The following is a 26,316-nucleotide window of genomic DNA, read 5'->3' as shown; positions in this document are numbered from 1 at the left end:
AGTACAGAGATTCTGATTTATTGGTCTGGAGTGTGGCCTGGACATCGGGAATTTTAAAAGCTCCCCAGGTGAGCCTAACCTTCGGCTAATGTTGAGAACCAATGGGCCTCAACCTCAAAGTGGCCTCAAAGTGGCTCAGAGCTCCATTGTGAGTTTCAGAGACTTACACTTGATTTGTGGGAAAGACTGAAATAAGTGAGCCAATAAAGCAACATCAAATGACAATAAAAATCAAACAAGTTAAATAGCATTGCAACACTCTAGAGTTACAATGCTCTCTTTTAAAATAAGTGCTCTCAAAATGGAAGAAAAGGCAAGTGGCAATAAATTTGGAGACCTGCCACCTTCTACCCCTCACATTGTCTAGTTAGTTCTTTGCTGTTTCCATCTATGGCTTCTGGCATTTACTCTGTTGGTTTCATTGCAATGGACAGGCATGTGATTTAGAAAAATAATGCTTTGTTGCGATGAGATTCCTGAAATAATTAGTTGAGTGACGAGTGAGCAATGAATGACTTAAAAGGAAAGATTGTAAAATATTGTGCTGTCTTAGAAAAGACCATAGAATCTTAGAGCTGGAACAATCCACCCCACTCATTTTGCAGATGAGGAAATTAGAGCCCAGAGAGGTTAAATGTTTTGCCTGTGGTCACACAGTTGGCAGCCAATCAAGAAATCATTCTTTCATTTAGTCATTGAAAAATGTTTGAGTGCTCCTTTGTTTCAGCACTCTTCTGTGTTTTGGGGATGGTGGCGGACAAGTGAACATTTACAAGAGAGTGGCGTGTGTGTGTGTGCCTGTGTGTGCACGCATGTGCATGTCTTGTAATGCTGAACCAGAAAACTTCAGCTGGCTTACATCTTCTGAAGAAAACACTTGGTGGGGTAGTGGGAAGTTTCTCTGGATTGCATTGGTGGTCAGAGAAGGCCTCTCTAAAGAGGTGACCTTTAAGCTGAAACCTGAATTACAATAAGTAATGAGTTGTGCACACAACTATTTGGGGACAAAGCATCTGAGGGAACAGCCAAATGCAAAGGCTCAGAAGTGGGGCAGGTTTGGCCCATTTGAGGTGCGTTCGGGTGACCGTTTAGTTGAGGGCAGGACCTGAGGGGGTGAGCGCAGTGAGATGAAGTTGAAAAGCAGCCAGTGGCCAGGAGGCACAAGCGTCCTGATCCCCCTCCAGAACTGGTAGGGCTACAAAGAATCAGGCTTGGGTGGTTTTCATGCCACCAAAAGTGGAGGTTTTTTTGGGGGGAGGGTTAACCTAGACTCAGTGTTGACCTACTTTAAATATATCTACTTAAATATAACTTGGCTGAATGAGCATTTACAAGAAGATGTCACCTGAAGCTTGAAATTTAGACCCTACTCTGCCACCAGTTCCACTCTGCCGTCAGTGTGGTTGCTTACGTTTTTAGAGGTCCTCATTTTTATTTTTAAATAATCTATCTTACTCATGTACAGGAAGAATGTGTTTTGAACTGATGACTAGATTTTGATTTGGCATGCTGTTGGGTCAGGTGTAAGGAAGAGGTGACACGTGCACCATTGTGCTTACTGAGATCTTATACTGAAGCATGGGGAGGCCTTTTGTGCCAGGACTGCTGTGGTTCTTTACTGACCCTGCTTCTCTGTCCCCCTCCCCGACCCCTCTGCTTTTCCTCTCCAGATTGAGAATGCCAGTGAAGTGCTCATCACTCCCTTGGAGAAATTTCGGAAGGAGCAGATTGGGGCTGCCAAGGTGAGAATTTCGCAAGCCTTGTTCTTGGATTTTAGGGCAGGAGGTCTGGAAAACACACCACCTTCTTCAGAAGATCTAAGCCCACCATTTTCAGGGAATCCTGGGCGAATAAGCTTAAAGCCCAGCTCATCTGTTCTTCACAAGTGTCTGAAGTAAGACTGAGAGGTCAACCCCAGAGCTGTCATTCTAGTGTTTTGACATCTAATCGTGTTGTGCTAGTTCATAAATCATCCAAAGGAAGAAACCACACCTCCTTTGTGTGAGTAGATACCTGTGTGTTTGGACACCATGGAATTGTATTGTTTGTGGAGGTCCAGGACTGGAGCCTAGGACAGGGGTTGCAGATAGGCCCCTGTGGGCATGGGGACCCTCTTCTTAGCCCACTTTAGCTGTGTATGAAAAGGAGCCCTCTGTCATTAGACCTTTACATTTTTTTCAAGAGAAACTGAAAACTTAAAGGGTTTTATATGAAATTTCCTGGCTTTCAAAAAATGTTGGCAAATAACTTAAAAATATATATTACACATTGTGCAAATCAAAAAGCGGGACTGCTTCAACCCAGAGGTCACCATTTGTTATAGCTGACCTGGAGGGACTATAGCTGAAAGTTGGCTGACTCTAACCTGTTACTGAAAGATTGAGAAGGGAATTTTATTCTTTTTTTAAAGGTGGATTCTCTGGGGTCCCCTGCCCTGTGATAAATCACTAGGCAACCCTAGCGAGATTGACCTTCAGTAGAGTGTTAGAGACCACCTGCAGGCAAGATGTTTTCATTGGAATCAATGAAAGCAAAAAGATTTTCAAGATTTTCTTCCAGTTTTTTTTTTTTTTTTTTTTTTTTTCTGGAGCTGTGAGTCATTTGGCCGCAGTCCCTTGTGCCACCTGCAGGGGGTTTTGGGCAACATCACCCTCTTACTTGTGGAGAAGGTGTGGATTTTACTCAGTTGTGAAATGGCCTTGAGAGATACCATCCTGTAAGTGGGAAAAACATAGCTGAAGTGTAACAAAGTGGGCTCTCCCCTCAGCCCCCAACTAAGTGCATGTGCTTTCTAAAAATGAATATGATTAGGATGTGACAGAGATGTTCGGTTCAGTCAGGGTTATTCAGAGGGAGGAATGGCCCTAGTTTGAAGGAGGGACCATGGCCAAGATTCTTCTTCCACTGTTACAGCACTTCCCTACCAATTTTACAGTTTTCATTTATGAAGATATTGGAGCTCATTGGTCTTCTATCAGAGGTTAAGGGATGTATAATTTAAAGGAAGTCTTATTCCACTAAGATTTTGTCTGAGACTTGGAAACAAGCCCAGGGATGGATGGGAAAATGCCGAGTGCCCCTCCCTGAGTCCTCAGACCCAAGGAGCACCGTCTCTTTCGTGGCCTTGGGGCCTGTGCTTTCCCCTCCCGCAAACACACAGTGGCTCTGGAGGTTCCGAAGAGCTTGGAGGCAGAGGCAGAGCAGACCCATTCACTGAGTTATCTTTCCAGAAGTCACTTCTCCAGTAGGCGTCTCCTGACGCCTCTCACTCCAGCCTCTTCCTTGGGCGGCGTGGGGGTTACCATAGTTACCACGGAGGAAGAGCAGAAGGCTCAGTGGGTTCCTTTGGGGTTAGTATCAGTGATCCGAGTGACAGGAGCAGGTACTTTGCTGGGGGCTGTAGATGGTGAGAAACACGAGAATTAAAAAATTTATATGAAATAGTCACTCACCAAAACATGTTTCCCCTCACACACATTGTCTTCTCTCATTCCTGTTGAAGAATGAGGTGATGACGTTGGGGATGATTTCTCATCCCTCCCCCTTCGTTATTTTTTTTTTTTTTTTCAGTCTACCTGTTCCTCTTCCCCACCCCCCATCCTCGTACATGTATATCACAGTATTACGTGTGCTTAAGAGAACACAGAGAAACAACCCCTCTACTAGGCCATCTAGGGAGCAGACTCAGGAATACCTCAAAGACCTTACTTCTGAAGTCTGCCCGTGTGATGCTAAAATTACCCTTCCTCCTCCTCCCAGGTCTGGTGTGCTTCGGTTGCTATAACAACCTGTTGCTACTTGCAGGAAGCAGAAGTTAGAGTTCTGGGGGTGAAGGCTGCATGTGAGGAGCATTCTTGTGCTAACGTGGCTGCTCTGGGGTAGGGCGGACCCTGGGGCTTGGCTTAGCTGTGGCCCTGCTTTTAGATTTCTGAGTTTGGGGGAGTTTATTTTTCCTGCAGCTGAAGCTGGGCTCTCCAGTGAAAGTAGAATAGACATCAGAGAGAGTGGCTAAAAGTGGGACTGCTTGAGTCCAAATCCCACTTGTGCCGCTTGCATGTAAACATGGAGAGGTTACTGACCTTCTCCACACGTTTCCTGAGCTGAGAAATGGGGATACTGAGAGTGCTTACCTTACAGAGTTATTATGAGGAAGAAATGAGTGAACTCCTATAAAGTGCCGCTCAGAACACTGTCATAAAATCTATTAACTATTCTATTCGATACACACAGTTCATTCACAAAAAACAGGGGAGAGCCTGCTGTGTGCCCGGCACCATGCTCCACACTGCTGTTCGATGCAGGTAAATGCAGATGTGGTCACCATGCTCATGGTGTGCAGGGAGAAAGGCACTGGACAGAATGATATGAATAAGCGTGTGACTGCAAGTTGTGGTGGGTGCTGTGACGGGTTGCCTTCATGGACATGGAACTTGGAAAGCAAGTGGTGTCCTCATGAGGAGGTGGGGTTAGATGATGGACTACATCATTGCCGCCACCAGCATGACTGCCACTAGCATCATCAGCACTGAATTCTATCGAGCACTTTCCATGTGCCAGGCACTCTACCAAGCACTGGATATGGTTTATCTCATTTAGTCCTGACAGTCCTGCGATGGGATGAGTGTTCCTATGCTTTTTTTTTTTTTTTGCGGTATGCGGGCCTCTCACTGCTGTGGCCTCTCCCGTTGCGGAGCACAGGCTCCAGACGCGCAGGCTCAGTGGCCATGGCTCACGGGCCTAGCCGCTCCGTGGCATGTGGGATCCTCCCGGACCGGGGCACGAACCCATGTCCCCTGCATCGGCAGGCGGACTCTCAACCACTGCGCCACCCCAGGGAAGCCCCTTATGCTTTTTTTGTTAGACAGTCTCTGAGCTGAAAGGGGAGACTTGGACCATTATTTCATCTAGTCATCCTCAGTTTATAGATGAGGGAACTGAGTCCCAGAGGGGCAGTGGTTTGTATGGAGTTGGGAATAATTTCCAGGATCCTAACTCTGTGCTGGATCCATTTCACCATCCACCGTGGACTCCCTGGAAGGGGAACACCATCTCCGTACCTGAGTGACTGAGTCTTACCACCCTCCTGTCTTAAGAACATGATCTCAATCCTAGAGGAGTTATTCCCCCAAAGGTCGAGTTGCCAGAAAGTCACAGAATGCCAGTGACTCATGTTGCTGAGCCCTTTCTCACCTCTGGCCCTCTGGACTGTGCTGGCGCAGGGTTCTCTTTTGGGGGTTGTCGACGAGGCTGGTGGAGTGCCTGTGCGAGCATCAGTCAGAGTTGGAACCCCAGCTCAAAGTCGCTGACTTCCATGAAGGAAAAGCGTTGCTTGAGTCAAGTGTCTTGCCTGTACCTCTCCTTGTTTGTAGGAGTAATATCTCCTCCAGCTTTGTCTTCACATGCTACTGCATGTTGGTTTGTGTATGTAAAACTTTCAAGCAAAATTCAGATTTGTAGAAATGGATACATACCAGCTCAAATGGGTATATGATGATTCTGCCCACTCTGTGAGGCTTAGAGTCTTGCCGTTGACCAGATAAATGGTGCTGTTCAGAGCTTCCGGTGACGGCTTCTTGGTAATGCCTCCATGCTTAGGCCCAGTGTGTTCTTCCCAGAGCATCTGCACTTACCAGTCTGGAAGGCTCCACTCTGCCCCTCACGAGGTGAGCAGGTCTTGGATCATACCTCCCCTCTGCAGTGAGGCCTCTCTGGAGCACTTCTCTGCAAGAATCTCTGCGACTGAACCCTGTTTGTTTCCTTTGTGGCACCTGCAGCGGTCTGGAATCAGGCTGTTTGTTTACTGGTTAATTGTGTTTCTCCTTCTGCTGGAACAGTCCCACCACGAGGGTGGGGCCGTTTCTGCCTTGTCTTGTATTATATTTCCAGTGCCTGAAGGATCCTAACACAGAGTGCTTGCTTGTTATTATCGTCATTAAATGAAGAGGTGTATCTGAGCTTCCTTATCTGGCCGCAAATTTTTTTCTCCTCTTGTAAGCCTTGGAGTTGCAGAAAAATATCTGCTGTGGGCTCCACGTGAGTCAAAAGCCAGAATGATGCACCCAGTTAGTACATTTGATCCTGTTTACCAGGCCATGGTAGACCTTCTTTCAGGCCCCTTGCCCGCCATCCCCACTGAAATGTGGAGGGAAGAGAGACCGCCTATGACAGTGTTTCCAGGTGTGGCTGAGAATGTGGACTTGGAGGCAGCTTGTCCTGGGCTCTGACTCCAGCTCTGTCACTCTCTGTGACTTTTTACAGAAGTTAACATCCTGCATCTAAGTTTTCTTATCTGTAAATTAGGGAATAGAAATAGAACTTCAGTGACTTTGGGGGAGCAGGGATTATTCTGTGTAACACGATATATATATTACTTTGAAAGCAGTAATATAGGATAATAAACATTTCCCAAATGGAGGGAAAAAAAAATCACCCATTATCCCATTTTCTTAACTCAAGTATTTTCACTGAAGTATCTTCCCATCTAATGTTTGTCTGCAGGTAGACACATTCTCTGTAGGATGCACCGTGTTTGTATCATGCTAGCCTTCCTAGTTATGTTTATTGGATGCCCCATACTTTAATTATCTCAAATTCTATTCCTGGGCAGCAGTGTTGCTATTGCTTTTTTTTTTTCTTTTTGCTATTATAAATGGTGCCACAGTGAACATATTTGGGAAGATAATGTCTTCTTTGTTTTGAATTATTCCTCAGCTTAAAGACCCATATGTGATATTATTGCATCAAGGAATATTTAGGTCTACAAATTAAGACATACTTCGTGAACACAGTTAAAGCTGGATCTACTCTTAGTCTAGACTTGTCCCATTTAAGGTGTAAGTAGATCTTCCTGTTTGGGGATTAGCTTCACAGGTAACTTCCCTTCTTCCTTTGGCTTTGAACGTCCTTGTGAGTTAGAAACTAGAGATTTCTGTTTTACAACTGAAATTTCTAGAAGGTGGAATCCTGGCTCTGCCACTCTGAAATACTGGTATTTACCTCATTTCTGGCATAGTAGTGAGGGTCTGTGATAGACCCTCAAAACGGTTGGGCTGTTTGTTGATGGGTGGTTGCTTGCTTTCATGGCATTATTGGAAGAGTAGGAGCTGGGTGGTCTGCCACTGTTCTGGGTCTGAGGGAATGATGAAGCCATGAAGATGAGCAAGGAAGAGTTTGACCCAGGTTGCTTTCCTTCCTGCAACATTTTACTCTTTTTCTCCTTTCCTCTTTTTTTTTTTTTTTTTTGCCAGGAAGCCAAAAAGAAGTATGACAAGGAGACAGAGAAGTATTGTGGCATCTTAGAAAAACACTTGAATTTGTCTTCCAAAAAGAAAGAATCTCAGCTTCAGGAGGTAAGAAACTTTACTAGTGTCTGAATAAAGTGTTAAAATCTTTCCATGGTGCTGTGGATATGTTCTGGTTACTCTCTGCTGGAGCTTCATTCTGATCCCGCATTCCACGCTTGCTGCCCACATGCCTTTGTCCCTTCCTGATGCAGCCACGCTGTACGGCTGTCCCGCCTGTCCACAGCAAGAAACATGCAGCTGGTCAAGATCACCCTAATCACTAGACTGTGCTTCTTCCTTTCAAACTGAGATCTGTTTTCCTGTTTCTCTCACCCTTGACCTTGATTCTGTACTCTCTTACCCTGCCTTTTGACCTCCTCCTTAAATCACTGATTTGAAATGTTAGCATCTGAAACACTTTGGTCATCCTTCCTTAATGTGAAATGAAAAAAAAATTATTCCAACCAGTACTTGACATTAGTCTTTTTTTTTTTTTTTTTTAAGCAGTATTTTATTGTCTCATGTATTTTGTGCTTAGGTATCTTTGTTTCAAAAAAGTAAATTCTCTGGTCTGCCCCTGTTTTTTTTGGATTTGCATGGGGTCTTTTTTAAGAGTAGTTCTCTTTGAAAGAAAAGTCAGATTTGTGGTCTTGGAGCTGTGACCATTTTTATTTAGTTCATGGAGATTTGCGTGGCGAGGGGGTTTATGTTTTGGGGAGACAGGACAGTTTGCTAGTGGAACTCCAAACTTGGCTACATGAATATCATCTTATTTAGCTCTTAACAATTTGCTTGAACTGTCTCAGGTGTGTGCTAAAGCGAGGCTATGGCTTCCAAGCTAGCACTCATTCTTCAGTTTCCTTTCTTTTTGAGCAAATTCCTTGCCAGTACTTCTGTTCATATGAAGATGGTAGGGTCAAAGGTTGAAAGATGAGGATTACTCAGGAGATGGTGGAGTCTAGGATTTGTTACACACCCTCAGTTAGGAAGTGTTGTGCTCAGAACTCTTTCTTTGAAATGAGTGTTTGAATCAGTTGTTTGAGTGATGGATACAGACTTAGCAACAGGAAGTGTTTGTAGTGGGCTTTGCAGATCAGTTCTTGGCCAACCAACCAGCAGCAATTGTATTTGGGGTGAGCTGTAGGAAGTAAGAAACTGCTGACCTTTCCTTGAAGATCTTTTGCTTGAGTTAGGGAGAAAGAAGCCAACGCGGAGGAAGAGATTCTTGAAGTAGCAAAGCTGCTCGGGTAAATCTTGTCAAATGTGATTGAGAAGGTTAAGGAAATGCTGATTTTCATTGGATGATACATAAAAGGCTATTCCCAACTCTACATGGGTCTATGGGCACTACGAGATACCCAAGGATATGTGAATTGTCCGTGATAAATACGTAATTCTATTTAGGATCTGTCCTGATCGGTTATCATTCTTCTAACATCATTTGGCGTTTAGGGTTTGGAAACGATAGGGAAAGGCATTTTGGCTGGAGCTCACAATCACCAGATCTGGCTAACTCTGTAGTTCCTAAGCAGTTAGGTGACCATGCACCATGAGTGCAAGCATTCACAGCTGAGAGAATATGTGATTGTTCTAGCACCTACTGGTACTGGGAGGCCCGCAGTAGTTATCCTACCTGCATGGCTTCCCCAGAGTGAGGCTGCTTCTCCTCCCGGTCTGCTTTCTCCATGCCTGGCTCCTGGTGAGTTGATCTGGAATGAGTCCCACATTTTCTTTTAGGGTTGTGCCAATAGCATCTCCCCCTGAGATAGCAATATGGGGACCAGAACACTAGACTGGCAGAGATACCTTCTTTTCAAGGCTTGCTCTGCTATGTAGTTGACTGTGTGACCTGGGACAAGTACTTGGTCTCTCTGCGCTCTAGTTCCTTTGTCAAATACTCATAAAATACCTGTCCTGCCTACTTCATGTATGAGAAGGTAAATTACAGCTGCTACACAAATATAAAGTATTATCCCCATAACTGGCCTGTTCCTCACCCTCCCCTGCTCCCAAATTGGATGGCATTCTTACTGGCTGCCTTAGTCTGTTCAGGCTGCTATAAGAGAATACCCTAGACTGGGTGGCTTATAAACAACAGAAATTTGTTTCTGACAGTTCTGGATATTGGGAAGTCCAGGATCAAGGCACTGGCATATTTGGTATCTGGTGAGGCCTGCTTCCCAGTTCGTAGATGGCTGTCTTCTAGCTGTCTCCTCACATGGCAGAAAGGGTGAGGGAGCCCCCTTGGCCTCTTTTTTAAGGACTCTATCCTCATGACCTAATCACCTCCCAAGGGCCCCACCCAAATGCTGCTGTCACACTGGGGATTAGGTTTCATCATACGAATGTAAGGGTGAGGTGGGCAAACATTCTGTCTGCAGCACTGTCAGTATTTATCTTAGTGGAAACTTTTTCATTATGCTTTTTTGTTACAATCCTTGTCTTTTACCCATTCACACTTCCTAAATACTTTGAAGGCAAGGAGTGGGCTGCAGGTCTTTCTTGCAAGTCCTGGTCTGTTCTTAAGCATTGCTTTTTATACCTAAGCTGAATTAAATTGAATAAAAAATCTCATAATAATAACAATAATAATGATAATATTTTTACTAACAACAACAACAATAATAGCTGCCAGTGTTTATTGAATGCATATTTATGTACCAGGCACCATGTTAAGCACTTTATGTGGAATCTGCTCAAATCCTCCTAACCACCCTATGAAGTACAGATGGATTCCCTCTCTTTTACATAGGAGGAGACTGAGGCTCAAAGATGTTTAAATAGCCTGCCTATAGCTAGTCAGCAAGGATTTGAACCTTGGCTCCTGACTCTGGAGCCGTTTCCCTTAACCCAGTAAGCTCTTCTCTGGCCATCTTGTGGGGAAGGATGTTGCTGGGCTGCCTGCCAGCCATTGTTATTCAACGCCAGTGTCAAGCTAAGGGAATTGGAGAGAGGGAGGGAACTTGGTGTTTCTCTGGTTAAACCTCTTAGAATTTCATATGCAGGACCTGAGTTCCTTGCAGAGGTCACGTGATTTACTCAAGGTCTTTCAGCTATTTAGTGATGATTTTCCTTACATTTATTAAAAGATCAACTTTTAACAATATTATGAATCACCTACTACACATTTAACGAAAGCTACTTCCTTTGATGGTCCAGAATTATTCCCTGATTGCAGGCCTGAATGAATACTTGTAAATTCTAGCCCATCCTGGACCTCTGGCGGCTGAAATGACTGGGCAGCGATGTGGAGTGACACTGCCATCTAGTGGATGACTTTTTAAAAGTCAGTGTTTTCTTCAGTGGCTCAGAAGCTGGCTTCAAAGATAATAAGTCATTCCTTGGACAAATTATTTCTTGGACACTTCTGTGAAAGTCCGTTCAGGAGTTGGGTGTGTTGTGGGGAGTGAAATGAATGATCGGAACCTACAGTCTAGGAGAATTTTTCTTTTCCAAGAAGCACGGAATGGTTGGTGTGTCTTGGACAAGCTGGTAGATTGACAGCTTCTTAAGTAACAGGGCAGGGGAACTGCCTGCCCTGGGGTTGGAATCCGGCTTCTGATTCCATCACAAGAGGAGCTAGGATGTGGTGAATTCTATGGCCCAGATGAGAGGGGCATTGGCAGGAGCAACCTACCATTCCACTTGGGATTTCATCTTCCTTTTCCTTTGGAAATGCATTCTGTTATGCTTTTCTTCTCAGTGCTGGGCCACATAGAGATCAATTCATTTATTCCTCAAGCATCAGTTGCATGTTTGCTGTGGGCCAGGCCCTGTTCCGGGATCTGGAATGGAAAAGTGAGGCAAGGCCTTTACTGTTATCGACTTTATATTCTAATAGGCAATACATGAAAAGAGAGAGAAATAAGTAAGAATTTCATGTATTGATAAGGAAATAAATTGGGAGATGGGATAGAGACTCCCCGGGGTAACATACCTAAAATAATGTCATTGCAGGCTTCTCTAAAGAGGTGACATTTGAATTGAGACCAGAAGGAAGAGAAAGAGCAAGCTGGGTGAAAAGCTAGGACAATGTTCTTTAAATTGTGAGTGTGTCATAAGATCTGAGTTACTGGGTCATGACATAGAGTAGGCTAGAATAGAGTGAAAAATATGAAAGTGTGTTGCACCTAATTATAAGTGTTTGTTTATTGGGTCATAATGTAAAAGGTATTTCTTACTGTGCATTAAAGTTTAAAAAATTGAATATTTATCTAGGGGAAGAGGTTTTCAGGCAGAAGGAACAGCAAGTGCAAAGATTGCATGGCAAGAAAGAGTTTGGAGTGTCGGAGGATAGCTAGGAGCCCCAGCTGGAGCTCAGTGGGAGAGGCGGAGGGAAGGAGGGCTGGGCCGGTTCCTCAGGGTCTTCAGACCATGGGAGAGGCCAGGGGGAGGTGTTGAAGGAGTTGTGAGAACAGCTGATGGAGATTTTAGGAGAGGTATTCTGGCTGCTGGGTGGAGGCTGGATTGTGGGAGCAGAGAAAGAAAGCAGGGAGGCCAGTGAGGAGAGGGTTGGAACCGCCCAGAGAAGATGTGGCTGGCTTAGGGTAGGAGCAGGGATTACAGCCCATCTGCTCAGATGTCCCTGGTGATAACCCCCAGTGTGCACAGAACACTTCCTGGTTTTCAAATGTCCACATCTTTTAGCTCATTTTGTCTTTGAAACAGCTCTACTCAGAGCAAGGGCAGATCATAGCATCTCCAGCCTTCAGGTGTGGGGAAGAGACCCGGAGAGGATAAGTGACTGGAGCGGGTCCCACCGGCTAGAAAATGATAGAACTGCAACTCCCACCCAGGTTGTTGCTCTTCTGGCTCTCTCACTGATGCTGGGCTCTGCTCTTCTTCTCAGAGGACTTTGCTCCTGGCTCCTCCAGCCCTGCCTAACTTGCAGCTTTTCCGAATGACTTTTATTTCTGTTGTGTCTCACTTGGCAAGCCCAAGCAGGGAGGATGTATCAGGGGTGTGGGGGAGGTCTGGGAAATAGATGCGTCCCTAGGTGTAAGTGTGTTGGATTTGCACTATGAGAAATGAAGGACTACAGGGACTTACGGGCCTTAGCCGGCAGGAGCCCAGGTGGAAGGTGTGTCAGGCACTGGTCCACTGGCTGCACCTGGCAGGGGGCGTGGTGCAAGCACTTTCTGAAACCCGGTCTCCAAATAAAGCTCTGTCAGTGCTCAGACATCAGCTCTACTGCTTGGAGGCTTAGGTGATGCCCCCAGGCGTAGCCCTTCATTTTGGTTTTGTGCAGCTGTTACTTAGGGGACTGCCTTCTGCATATTAGTATGGACGTTGCCCCGCGAGGAAGTTGCTTGCAGGAGATTTGAATGGAGTCTTTTGGATTGTTTCATGGCACCTTGTGCTTTTCCAGAGTTTGTCATTTTCTTTTTATTTACATGATTATTTAATTATCTCTTTTCCTCATTATGCTGTAAACTCCATGAATGAATGAATGATTTGCCAACTCCTTAATATGTCAGGTTAACAATACCATATTTGGTATAATGAAGTAAAAGGTCTGTCCCAGGGCTTCCCTGGTGGCGCAGTGGTTGGGAGTCTGCCTGCCGATGCGGGGGGCGCGGGTTCGTGCCCCAGTCCGGGAGGATCCTGCGTGCCGTGGAGCGGCTGGGCCCGTGGGCCGTGGCTGCTGGGCCTGCGCATCCGGAGCCTGTGCTCCGCAACGGGAGAGGCCACAGCGGTGAGAGGCCCGCGTACCACAAAAAAAAAAAAAAAAAAAAAGGTCTGTCCCAGTTTTGTTCTGCAGGAATCTTGACAAAGGAACACCGAAAGAAATACTCCTTTGGGGGCTTTGTCTTTGTAAAGTATGTTATCGAATGACATACTTCATTTCTAAAGAAAATAGTGGAAAGGGTAAGAGCTTTATAGTGATAGTTGAGGTACTTCCTAGCATAGCATCTTGCTACTCCACACATGCTCATTTTTTCCCCTGGGTTCTGGATCCTAGATCAGCGGCTTAATTGTAGCCAGGTGTGGGCCTTTACAGCCCACACACCTGCACAGAGAAGGAGGTGAGGTTCCGAGGCAGCAATGTAATTACTCTTCTAGGGGTAAACTAATAGTTCATCCTTGTCCAAAGAAGGTATGTACGACGTGTGAAAATGTTCTTTTCTGAGGTCCCCTGCCCCCTGTCGGCTTGTTTTGTTCATTTAGAAGGATGGGAGGAGGATGGCCCTGCATGTTTTCTTTTTCTCTTTAAAAATCTGTCTTCCACGGAACCTAGGTCGGCCCTAGGGTGTGGAGAGGTGGTAGAGTCTAATGGTTTAGGAATGTGCAGGGGTGTTGGAGGCAGATCAGCCAGGACAGAAATCCCAGCTCTGCCTTGTACCAACTATGTCAGGTTCCTTAATGTTAGCAGATTTCATTTACTTCCTGTAAATTAGGGGTAAGGATATCTTTTTTTTTTTTTTTGATTTTTTTTTTTTTTTTTTTTTTGCGGTATGCGGGCCTCTCACTGTTGTGGCATCTCCCATTGCGGAGCACAGGCTCCAGACGCGCAGGCTCAGCGGCCATGGCTCACGGACCCAGCCGCTCTGTGGCATGTGGGATCCTCCTGGGGCACGAATCCGTGTCCCCTGCATCGGCAGGCGGACTCTCAACTACTGCGCCACCAGGGAAGCCCCAGTTAAGGTTTTTTTTTTGTTTTTTTTTTTTGCGGTACGCGGCCCTCTCACTGCCGTGACCTCTCCCATTGCGGAGCACAGACTCCGGAAGCGCAGGCTCAGCGGCCATGGCTCACGGGCCCAGCCGCTCCGCGGCATGTGGAATCTTCCCAGACCGGGGCACGAACCCGCGTCTCCTGCAGGAGGACTCTCAACTACTGTGCCACCAGGGAAGCCCCTAAAGATATTTTCTTTTTAGGAACTTAATGAGAGTTAAATAACTGAAAGTATAATGAGGATTGAATAAAATAATGATGTACAGCTTTATGGGCATGGTTCCTGGCACAAAATTAGCGCTAGGGTAACCATGATCATTGTTCTTAGTTCTGCTTCATGCTACTGGATTTGTTTTTAAAAACCATCTCCAGAGATTTTTTTGCCTGCTTGCTGAATCCTCTCCTCAGATAGTGACCTGATTTTTCTCTGAAATTCCATCTTGTTTGTAGGCAGACAGCCAAGTGGACCTGGTCCGGCAGCATTTCTATGAAGTATCCCTGGAGTATGTCTTCAAGGTGCAAGAAGTCCAAGAGAGAAAGATGTTTGAGTTCGTGGAGCCTGTAAGTAGATGCTCAAGGTTTCATTGTGTACCCAGACTTTCGCCCCCCCCCGCCATTCCAACTACCTAGATGATGAAATGCTCTAAGTTGTTAATGAAGAGATGGACCAGCCCTGATGCTGTGCCTTCTGCTAGTAACAGTGCTTGGTCAACTGGCTACCCTGGGTTCTTCCCAGTACAACCACAGACATGGGTGTAGAGCATTCAGCAATGGTTCCGTCCTCTAGCTACCTTGCATTGTGCTGGTTGGTTTCCAAGTCAAAGTAGGGGAGGGGAGGAGTTTCCATCTTGCCAAACAATAGTGATGACACCTTAACTTTCCTCCTTCCTCCTCCGCTTCTTCTCTCCCTCAAATAACGCAAATGTAGCAGTAACCCAAGGAAACCATTCTCTTTTTGCCTCCTAAGTTCAAAGCCCCTCCTTATCCCAGTCATGTATTAAAAGATGCGATATAAAGCAATTTCTCACTCTAAGTTTTTTATAACCAAGCAGCGTGGGGATTGTTGTGAGTGAATCGTGATGGGATTTGGACTTGGACAGAATGTTCCAGTGGGCAAGAAGGGTTGCAATGTGGGGACACGTCTGGCTGTAGCTTAGGCCACCCCAGTGTGGTTGTGGTTTTGTGCAGATGTGGTATTGCTCTACCCCTCTGTGGCACTAGTGTTCAGAATCCATGGAAACACCAAATGAGCATGTGGGCCTCAATTGAAAACTCTTGCAGATCTTGAATTTTTCACCTGAATGCAACCTTTGATCTAGACCCAAGCCTGAGGTCTCTATACAAATGAGATTACCTACCTAGATTTAAGAAAGTGATTTTCTTAAGCAAATAACAAAACTATAAGAAACTGAAAGAAAATGACCACTCTTTTTGGTCAAGAATGTCTGTGCTCTGTTTCTAATTTATAAACTTTGGGGATGCTTTTTAGGCACGTAGACTTGCTGGTAGTTTCAAGACTCCATTTGGCCTTGGAATTTGTTGTGTCCATCTTTTACTTTGCTGGAGCTATTTTGATCTTGAGAGTCTACTTCCAGCCATGTCATCTGGCAGATTCTTCAAAGCTATTAATTACCTCAGTCTTATCTGAATAATGGAAACTTTAGAGCCAGCTTCCTTTCCAGCAATGATCTCTGCCAAGATCTCAGGTCAAAATCCACATCTTTCTGCAGGGTCTGTGAGATGGGGAAAGCTATCTGTCAGAGAAAGCAAGCTTGTTGATTTCCCTGCTTGGGGCCGAGAGGTGTTAAAACCAGCCATTCAATCACAGGTTGACTAAAAAAAAGTCTCATCTCTCTCGTGGCTGGAGCAGGAATTCAAACACTGTCATGAAGAATTAGCCTTTGGCCTTTTTACTTTTACTAGAATTTCTAGAGGAAAAAAAAACAGTGTGATTCTCATAATCTTTACATATACTTTGGTCGATATTATTCTATAAATACCTGATTTTGATGAGTTGCATTTTAATTGACCCACCCTATTTTTGAGTTGTTTTTTTGTGTGTCCATTTTGATATCTCCATATAGTGAATCAGATATTGAATCTGTTAGCTTTTGCTGGCTAACAAATAACCATAAAACCTTATACAACAATAGACGTTTATTTCTTACGCATCTGTGGGGTTCATCCAGCCTAGGCTGGGCTCAGCTGTTGGACTCTGCTCATCTAGGTGGGCTTTCCTCTCCTCCTCCCCCACCGTCTCCTCCTCCTCCCTTTCTTCCTCCTCTTTTTTTTTTTTTTTTTTAAAGAAATCTCTAAGGATTTATCCTACTGTTTCCTGGCATGCTATTGTAGTATATCAGTGTCTTAGGTTTTTTGAGAGGCAGTGTAGCATCATCGTCAAGGGCTCTAGAACCAGACTGCCTGCATTTAAATCCCAGCTCAGCCATTTTCCAGCTACGCATTCTGGGGGAAGTTATTTTTTGAGCCTTAGTTTTCTCCTCTGTGAAATAGGTATAATAATACCACTTATCTTATAAAGATGTTAGGAGGATTACCTGAGTTTATCCAGGTAAGATGCTTAGAATAGAGCTAACCTAAGTAACACCCAGTTATTATATAATTGCTTATTAGGACCCAGTTAGCAATTATTTTTTATTCTGAAGTAGAGGAATATATCAATTTTGGCCACCCATGGTCTCCTCAAGTGAGCAAATGAGTCAAGTGCCAGTATTAACAGGGCCTACTTGGTTTAATATAGTCTTGGTAAATCTAAAAGCATTTATTTTCTGAATAACATAGGAAATGCTGATGACCCAGCTGCTCTGTCTGAGGAGCTCACAGTCTCCCTGGGGAAGCAGTGTCTATGGTAAAGAGCTAGCCAAGGTAGCAAGCAGTTCAGTGCCAGCATGCATAGGATGGATGTACCAGAGGGATTTAAAAAGTAGAGAACCATTGTGGTTTGCAGATGTTTTTGAAGTCATAAAGTGAGGCACCTAAAGAGCTAATGAAAAAAAAGGTCTGGTCTCATGTTAGAGTGAAGAGAAAGTGGTAGGGGCTTGTCCTGAGTTAAGTTAAATGAGTTGGCGGAGAGGTTGGATGTAGATATGTGACCTTCACTTTTCTATAGAAGTTCTTGTTTCTGAGCAAACCTGTCGATAGGCAGGTGAGTGGCTGGAGCTGTGGGTAGGGAGAAGAGAGTCACACAATGAAAAAGCTACTGACCAGATCACTGGTTCTCAAAGTCATAGAAATACAAATTCTCAGGCTCTACCCCACACCTGAAATTTGCAGGTAGGGCCCAGTCATCTATTTTTTTGTAAGCCTTCCAGGCGATTCTGCTGCACATTAAAGTTTAAGCTGCTGGCCTAGACTGTACAAAAGAAGAACGTGAAATAACAGTCGATGATATCAGCTGAAACTGTCATGTTCTGTGTGAGTAATAAGTGCTTTACCACATTATGTCATTCAATCCTTATATCATCTCTGAGGGTAGGTACTGTTTTTGTTTTCAGATAAAGAAATGGAAGCACATTTATTTACTTCTGCAAGGTCACACCTAGTAAATAGCAGAGCTGTAGTGGTCTGACTCTTAATCTCTATGAAACAGCATTTGACTACTTAAGGGCGGAAAGGAAACAAGCAAAAAAATCAATTGAACTAAATTGTTGGGGTGCCTGGTGTGGATATTCATGTGTTGAGTTGATTGCAGTCAAGGGAGTCTTCCAGCCATTCAAGGAACCTCCATGTACATCGACTATGTTCATCTGTTTCTTAGAAAGTAACTTCAAGTGCCAGAAGTTATTGACCTTCAGAAAAAGAAACAAAATTTTAGTATGCTAAGGAAGAAAAATCAGATTTCTGGGATCTAAACCGTATATTTTTGTGTGCCCTGGAAACCTTAATTTTCTTGTTGAGGTACTAAATGTTCTGGAGATGGGGATCGCAGATAATGACATAACTGACTTCTTGAAGGTGAAGCCATATTCCGTCTTTTCCCTGAGTTTTCATAATTGAAGGTTACCTACTGCCGCAGAGAGCTCACTCTCTACATTCGTCACGCTCCACAGCCTCTGAATTTCGCCTCCAGAGTATTTCTTGGTGCTATGCCTTCCTGTCCTTTCTCACGGCTTCCGCCCCATTGCAGGTTGTCATTCTTTCGCTTTGGTCAGTGGCATCGCCTGTCCTGACCCTGTCAGCACAGTGCCTCTTCTGACACATCGGTCTGATTCTGTCCTTCTTGCTGAGCAGCCCCTGCCAGCACGCCTGTGCTAATTAATAATTAAGCCCATCACATAGATGATCTCAATCTCTACCATAATCCACTGCAGTAATAGGTTAAAGACAAGTTAAAGGGAGTTACCTGGCTTACCCAGCCCAGCTTTTCATCCCTTTACTGGCTGACCTTCTCTTCATCAGTGTGAATGAATGGTTCTTGGTAGCTGTATTCTTCTGCTAGGGATGCTGTAACAAAGTACCACAAACTGGGTGCCTCAGAACAACAGAAATGTATTGTCTCATAGTTCTAGAGGCTAAAGGTCTGAGATCAAGGTCAGCATGGCCCTGCTGCCCCTGAAATCTGTAAGGAAAAATCCTTCCTTTCCTCTTCCTAGCTTCTGGTGGTTTCCTGGCAGTATCTGGCATTCCTTGTTTTATAGATGCATCACTTCAGTTCCTCATCTTCACAGGACTATCTTCTCTCTGTGTTTGTTACTGTGGCCAAATTTTCCCCCTTTCTAAGGACACCAGTCATTTTTGATTAGGGCCTAATGGATTCATTTTAACTTGATTATCTCTGTACAGACCCTATTTCCACATAAAATCACATTCTGAAATACCGGGGTTTAGGACTTCATATCTTTTGGGTTTGGGGGAAAAAATTCAACCCCAAACAGTAGCTCTATTCTATAAATGGAAAAAACTTAAATTTATCATGTAGTCCAGAATAATGTAACTATCACTAATAACACAGTTACATTTTTGTTTATTATTTTTTTAAAAATCCGTTATCAGCTAGGAAATAGGAATAAATTTTTCTTACAGTTATTCTCAGAGGAAAACAAGGAAGGGGAAGAAGGCAAAGGAGGCTTGGGAAGGTCTTCCTCTGGCACGTCCTTTGTCATGCTGTGATTGCGTGTCTGGCTGTCCAGGGAGGGGCCTGGGTGGACGTGCTGGCTTCTCTTACCTGATAACCAGGTGAGGCTACAGCAGGAGCTTCCTCTGTGTGTGTGAGTAGAACCATTTCTTTGAGGCAGACATATCCTTCCATCTCGGGGGTCCTTCTGTGGGCCTTGCCCAGCTCCCCGAGCAGTGGACTTTCATTTCCCTTGGGGTCATAGGTTCAAAGATTCATACAGTGTGTGGGAGGTAGGGGAGGGGACGAAAGATGCTGTGAGGGGAGAAGGAAGGAAGTGGCCCAAAGATAACAATACCTAAGGCATCATTTCCTTTAGAAAAAATGGACAATCAGCCATGATACCAGAGGAAGTGAAAACCAAAATAAACATTGGCAGCTCTCTGCCTTTGGAGTGTTTGTGTGTATACCCAGGTGGCATCTTAGCAAGCTGTTTGAGATAGTTAATTACCCTGAATAAGAGAGGCCCTGTTGACTTTAAGTGAAGCATAAATCAGCGTTAATAGAAGGAATGACTCGAGAATCAGCTGCTTATCTTCTGCGTTATTCTCCAATAGAGGGTGACTTAGTGGTCTGGAAAAGTGATGGGGCACAGCCTTCAAGGACAACAGGGAGGGAAGAGATGAGAAAGGACTGTTGTCCTTGTGAATACTGGCACTAGGTTTGGCATAAGAGCTCCTTCTCCATTACTGGAGCCATTTAGAAGGAAAAGTGTGGGCCACGCTCTCAAAAATGTATTTTACATAGAGGACTTTGCAAAGACTTTGGTCATCTTTGAAGAAAAGAGTTCATTGTTAGTCTTTGGTGATTCTCTGTGGCTTACCACCGATTCCTTAATTTAGGTGAAGGATGTATATATGGTGCCTCTAGATGTTTTTATAGCCAGAGGACCCAGCAGTGCCTGTTCCCTCTCCTCCTGTAAGGATCTAAGGGAACAGATGCTCCAGGGACAAAGGCAGCAGGAAATCAAGGGATCATATTGTTATAAGCTGGGGTTTTGCCTGACTTTCCAGTGCAGAGCTCTTTGATAAAGTGGGCTGGGCATGTGGCTTTGTCTGAAGACAGGTCAGTATCTACCTTGGTGCTTACCATTCCTGCCACAAGCAAAGTGTGAGAGTTTCCTTTACTCTCATTATTAGGGCTGCTTCTCAAAAAAGGAGAATAGGTGAAACAAAGTGAGATTGTGTCTAATAAGTAAAGGTATGTTCATTTAGGGACTAGAAGATTAAACACAACAATATAAAGTGATGCAGCTGTGTCTTGGTGTAACACGTATTTGAGGCAGGTCAGAGGGGACAACTCAGACGGTGTGAGTTGGCATTGAGAAGTTCAAGTTAGAATGGGGCTGGTCTCCAAATGTAGTCGAACTGAGCTTGTGATGGAGGTGAGGTTCTGGTTCTTCTGAACCTTGTTCAGGCTTTAACTATAATCCTGTCTTCAGGTTGAGATTTGGGACTGAGGCAGGATATGTAGAGCTTGGGAAGGGGCCAGGGAAGCATAACAGCAGTGAAGTTTACATATGGGCAGTGAGAGGAGAGAGGGCAGGAACGTTTATTTAGCTTGGAGAAGTGGAGGCTGGCAGGGGCTAGGGTAGGGACATGAATGGTTTTTAAGTATACGAAGGCATGTTGTGAGAATTGTCGTGAACAGATGTTTTCACTCTTCACTAAAGACAAGACTAAACAAGGAATGGGCTTACCTTTTAGGCTGTGACACTTTTTTTGTTGTTGTTGTTATGCGGGCCTCTCACTGTTGTGGCCTCTCCCATTGCGGAGCACAGGCTCTGGACGCACAGGCTCAGCGGCCATGGCTCACGGGCCCAGCCGCTCCGCGGCATGTGGGATCTTCCCGGACCGGGGCACGAACTCGTGTCCCCTGCATCAGCAGGTGGACTCTCAACCACTGCGCCACCAGGGAAGCCCTGTGACACTTTTAAGTGAGAATTTAGGGAAACCACCTAAATGAAAATGTGGGAACATGAGATTATTTTAATAAAGGAATCCAGAGCATTTACTTCTGGAGAGCTTCTGGAAAGTACAGAAACACACTTGAGTTGAAATCTGATCTGGATGATTTTCTTTGATTTGACTTTGCCTTTTAGACTGCAGACTCAGGACACACCGGCTTCCTTTTCTCCCTTCCTTGTTGGTTATCAATATAACCACACCCTTCTGCATGATAACCTGATATTATGAATATACTAGAAGGAGACTGAGTGGGAGCCCTGGTCTTCAGCTTCTGAAGAAGCGATTTTCTTAGGAGGTGATGAGGCTCCCAGGGGAAGAGCTTGGCTGTTGGTGCCAGGAGACCTGGTTTCAAATCCTGGCTGCCACTTACTGTGTGTTTTGGGGCAAGTTAGTTAACCTCTTTGAATCTGCTTCCTTACTAATAAGTTGGAGATGATAGCAGTATTCATTTCATAGGTTGTTATGAATATTTAGTGAGACAGGGCATATGAAGTTACAGTGCCTGGCATATAAGAAGTGCTCAGTAAACGATAGCCATTATTATTACCTTATTCTAGACTTTCAAACCGGGGCTGGGAACTCAGATACAGCTCCATAATACCTTTTGAACCTGCTTATGTGAAGTTTGCCCTTCTGCCTTCATTACAGCTACTGGCATTCCTACAAGGACTCTTTACTTTCTATCACCATGGTTATGAACTGGCCAAGGACTTCAACGACTTCAAGACGCAGTTGACTATCAGCATACAGAACGTGAGTAGGCGCGGGGACAGGCTTCCTTTCCCTTGCTAAGGGAAGGAAAAACAAAATATGGGTCTGGTTGCATACAGATCACTTAAATGGACTAAGATGCAGGTGGGGAGGATGGGTCTTGCTTGGGTTCAAAGGGCAGTGGGGGTCAGGCATTTCTAGGGTGCTTGATGGTCCCAGGTTAGAGCATCATCCTCTCCCCCATTATTTCAAAGCACTATTTATGTTCTCGGAAGTGCTGCTGCCGATTATGTTTTAAATCTGTAACGCCAGAATCAGGATTTCCTTTGGCAGTGGAAGTCCCAGCCCCACCCAGCCCAGCCTCCCTCTGTGCATCTAGCTGCCTGGTCCCATAAAACCACAGAGTGTGTGTGTTCAGGGGATGGGGATGGGGTACACATGCTGGCCTTGGGCTCAAAGGATGTGCTGTTGTTCAACTCTCAGTGAGGCTGCCAGGAAATCCAAGTAGGTGCGCCCTACTCCCAGTCTCCTTTCCCACATTGTAAGCAGCAGGACCTTTGGGTGCACAGAATCCTGCTTAGGACTCTGGTTAGCGGTCACTGGGGCTCAAACCCCCTTCTTCCCTGTGTGATGGGGCCACTTTAATCTGCATGTTGTCTTTGTCTCTGGATGATCCTGTGTCCAAATAAACCCAAGTATGTCCGTGCGGGTTGGACTGCACGCTTTCAGAAGCCTGAGCTTGCCCCCTCATGGTTCTCTGCAGTGCCTCAGAGAACAGGAATTTGCAGGGTCTTGGATGAGCTGTCACAAAGCATGGCTTCCCTTGGGCCGGGTCCCTCAGAAGGCAGACTCTGAAGTGGAGATTTATACAGAGCAGGTCCCCCGGAGGCAGTGTTGGCAGAAGCACCTGTGACAGAGTGAGGGCAGCAGGCCCTGCCGGAGGAGAAGCTGAGTGGTGAGGACTCAGCCGATGCCCTGGGCCCCCTGGAGCTGGGATGGTCCCTTGACCCTCCCCCTGTGGCCCCTGGCTTCGCCTAGTTGCTGGGTGCAGGGTGCCCTGGGGGAGGGGTAACCTTAAGTGAAGCAGCTCCATTTGAGGAGGGAGCCATCAGCAAACAGCTGGAGAAAGAGCATCTCTGTCCTGGAGGGAGGTGGAGGGCGTACCCTGCTGTGGACCATCTGAGTCAGAGTGGCCTGGGATGCTTGTTAAAAATGCGCATGTCTGGGTTGAGAGGCGCTAAACTTATCTTTCTGGGTGAGAACTGGTCATTTGCATTTCCTGCTGGTTCCCCAGGTGATTTTGATGGTCCCTAGAGTTTGAGAGTCATTCTGACATAGGGCTTTAAGGCCAAAGTATATTTCTTAAAAGGCAACTTTTTTGCCTGATTCCTAGATTGCTGAATGTTCCTTACCTGGTTTTAGATCTAAGAATTCTGTAGGTTGATGTTCTGAAGTGCTAGAGATGGGAACAGGGTTTCATTTCTTTGATTTGAATAAAATTCTTTTCACCCTAGACAAGAAATCGCTTTGAAGGCACCAGGTCAGAAGTGGAATCCCTGATGAAGAAGATGAAGGAGAATCCCCTCGACCACAAGACCATCAGTCCCTACACCATGGAAGGGTACCTCTACGTCCAGGAGAAACGTGAGTGCTGGGTCGGCCAGCAGTGTGGGTGTACTCATGCCTTTTTCCCAGGAGCTGGGGGGTGTATCCAGTAGTGCCTGGACTGGAGTACGTATTTCGATGAAGGAGAGTGATTTTATAGTTAGGTTTCCTAGGGGAGAGATGCTGTCCACAAGGTCTTGTCTACCTCCCAGTGATGTGTTATGTTTCCTTTGTAACTGGGAATTTCCTTGCAACATGGAATTCATTGAGGCTCTGCGGTGCCACTTCTCTCCCTGGTGTTACTCTACTCTTGAGGTCCCTGTACCTTCAATATAGCTTTATATACCATACCCTTGGTGTAGAGGCCTTGGAAAGGTCTGGCTGGCTGGGCCTTATTGTCATATCCTTCAGTAGACTTAATAGTTGGTGATGTTGTTTTCATTTGAGACTTGTTTCAGCAAGGCCCAAACAATCATGACTTAGGCCCTTTCTCTCTTCTCCTCAACCCCTGTCGTTCCAACACTTAAATTTTAGGAAAAGTAGAAACAAAAGCTCACTTCAAGAGCCAGGAAGAAGAGCCATTGACTTGCCCATATGACGTCAAGAAAAGAAATGCCAGGTGCTGCTAACCCAGTGTTTTCAACGATGACTCAGATTCGTGCACTGGGCTATTGCACTCCCAGACTTAATTCACGCGTGCGGTGCTAGAGATTAAAGAAAGTGCATTGTTTTTCTTTAATGGGTAGCTCTTCTTGTAGTCTCCCACCTGTGCTTTCTGGCTGGGCACTGTTGATTTAGGATTAGTTAAATATCTTCACTCCTATCTGCTTCCTAATGGAACAAAACACTCAGTTTCAGTGATTATTCTATTTAGTGATTACTCAAAAATTTCCTTGGACTTAAAATTGTTCCCTGGTGACAAAGGTGTAGTAATGGGGTTGGAGGTTGGAGCATCGGTTGTGATGAGAGTTTTGTGTCCCTTATTCTTGCAGGTATGAGCTTGCTAAGGCTTGTAAAAAACAGAAGCTACTTTAATTGTGTGTTATACCTGAATATATGGTTTTATCTTCTTTGGCCAATGAGAAGACCACCCCCAAAAGTTTTAAGTCAACTTGAAAATAAAAATTTTTAGGACTATAAAAATACAGTTCAGTGTCCACTTATAACACGTAATTTATTAATATTGGTCACTTACGTGTAAAGTCAGTATAAGCACTCACATGACATTGTACAATTTTATTCAAACACTTCATGTGTTTTTTCAACATTAATGTCTTGATTATCTTTAGAACCATATTTTGATTCTCCAACACAGTGGTCCAGAGCATATCATTAGAATACAGCTTTTTTTTTTAAATTTGGAAGTTTTTGTAACTTATTATTTTGAAGTAGTTTCAAACTTACAGAAAGTTGCAAGAATAGTATAAAGAACGACCATATGACCTTTACCCAGATTCACGAATTTTTACCATTTTTCCAGTCAGATCATTCTTTCTCTCTCTGTATGGGTGTGTGTGCATATCACAGTCACACACACACACACACACATTATAATTTTTTCTGAACCATTTGAGAACAGGTTGCATATACCATGCTTCTTGACTTCAGTGTGTATTTTCTCAAAACGTTCATTTATGTAACCACAGTTACATATCCAGGAAATTTAACATTGATAAGATATTTCATCTAAACAATATTTCATATTCCCATTTTGTCAGTTGTCCCAGTGATGCCCTTATAGAGCATTTTGTTTTCCTCCAGTACAGGAGCTTGTACAGCATTTAGTTGTCGTATGACGACTTTAGTCTCCTTTACCCTAGAACAGTTCCTCTGATGACATAGATGTTTTTGAAGAATATCGGCCAGTTCTTGTATAGAATTTTGTTCATTGAGGGTGTGTCTGATGTTTCCTCATGATGAGACTCAGGTCATGCATCCCTGGTCAAATCCTACATAAGTAATGCTGTGTTTTTCCTGGGTACCACATCCGGAGCAAAGGATGTTCCTCTGCCCTCCGTGGTCTTGTTGATTTTGATCACCCAGTCAAGGTACTTTCTGCTTTCCCCACTGTGCTGTCACTGTCTCCCTTGTAACTGATAAGCGGTCTGTGGGACGGACACCTTAAGACCGTGCCCTTCCCTCATCAGACTTCGCCTCCCATAGAGTTAGCATCCATTGACAATCCTGGCCTGGACTGACCTTTACTGTGATGGTTGCAAAATGGTGATTTTGCAGCTCTGCCACTCCCTCCACATTTATTAGTTGCCTTTCGGTGTGCTATAAGGAAGCGTCCTCCCCCTTTCTACCTCCCTCCTTCTCTCCTTTCCTTCCTTCCTTCTTCCTTACTCCCTCTCTCCCTTCCTTTCTTTCTTTCTCTCTTTCTTTCTCTCTCTCTCTCTCTTTCTTTCTTTCGTCTGTCTATCCATCCATCTTTCTACTGTCAGTATGGACTTCAGAGTTCCCATTTTGTTCATTAGGCTAAATCCATTACTGTCCTTCTTTATTATGATGCTCAAAGTGTCCAAGATACAGCACTTTTGAAATCTTTGTGTCGTGCTGTCACTGGAATTTATTGTCTAAGCCACAGAACCACAGTTGAATGGTTGGTGTCTTCATTTGTCCTTGATGCTCCAATGTAGACACTCTGTTGCTTTTTAAGTATACTAAGTGACATCCAACACTTGCAATGGGCGTTCATACCCTGAAAAATAATTGTTAAATGTCTGCTAAATCTGTTTTCATGTTGTCATTATTGTTTTTTAATCATATCTGCTATGTGATCTCTATAAGCATCCTGAACTCATATTGATTGAGGTCCTTGCAGGCTAATAATGCCAATCATACCTTCTTTCTCTAACAGTACTTTGTTGTTTGAAATAAGGTAATTGGCCAGGCACCTGATAAAATCAGATACTGTCAGGATTTGTCTGTAGGGCATCTACCTCT

At 44.6% G+C, this 26,316-nt stretch overlaps 1 protein-coding gene across 3 annotated transcripts in view; it reads left to right on the top strand.

The window, feature by feature from the left end:
- Positions 1-26,316, top strand: part of ARHGAP26 (Rho GTPase activating protein 26) — a gene marked incomplete at both ends in the record, with an annotated part of 484,977 nt that overhangs the window by 120,773 nt on the left and 337,888 nt on the right. For all 3 annotated transcript variants that reach the window (XM_079704014.1, XM_079704013.1, XM_079704012.1), the window contains 5 exons: positions 1,671-1,742; positions 7,248-7,349; positions 14,407-14,517; positions 21,703-21,807; positions 23,280-23,409. In XM_079704014.1, coding sequence (XP_079560140.1) covers positions 1,671-1,742; positions 7,248-7,349; positions 14,407-14,517; positions 21,703-21,807; positions 23,280-23,409 — 520 coding nt within the window. The remainder of the gene's footprint in view (positions 1-1,670; positions 1,743-7,247; positions 7,350-14,406; positions 14,518-21,702; positions 21,808-23,279; positions 23,410-26,316) is intronic.

Source organism: Hyperoodon ampullatus (genome assembly GCF_949752795.1).
Source record: "Hyperoodon ampullatus genome assembly, chromosome: 4".
Lineage (NCBI taxonomy): Eukaryota > Metazoa > Chordata > Mammalia > Artiodactyla > Ziphiidae > Hyperoodon > Hyperoodon ampullatus.
Note: the sequence above shows the minus strand (reverse complement) of the source record. Positions and strands in the feature narration are given on the sequence as shown.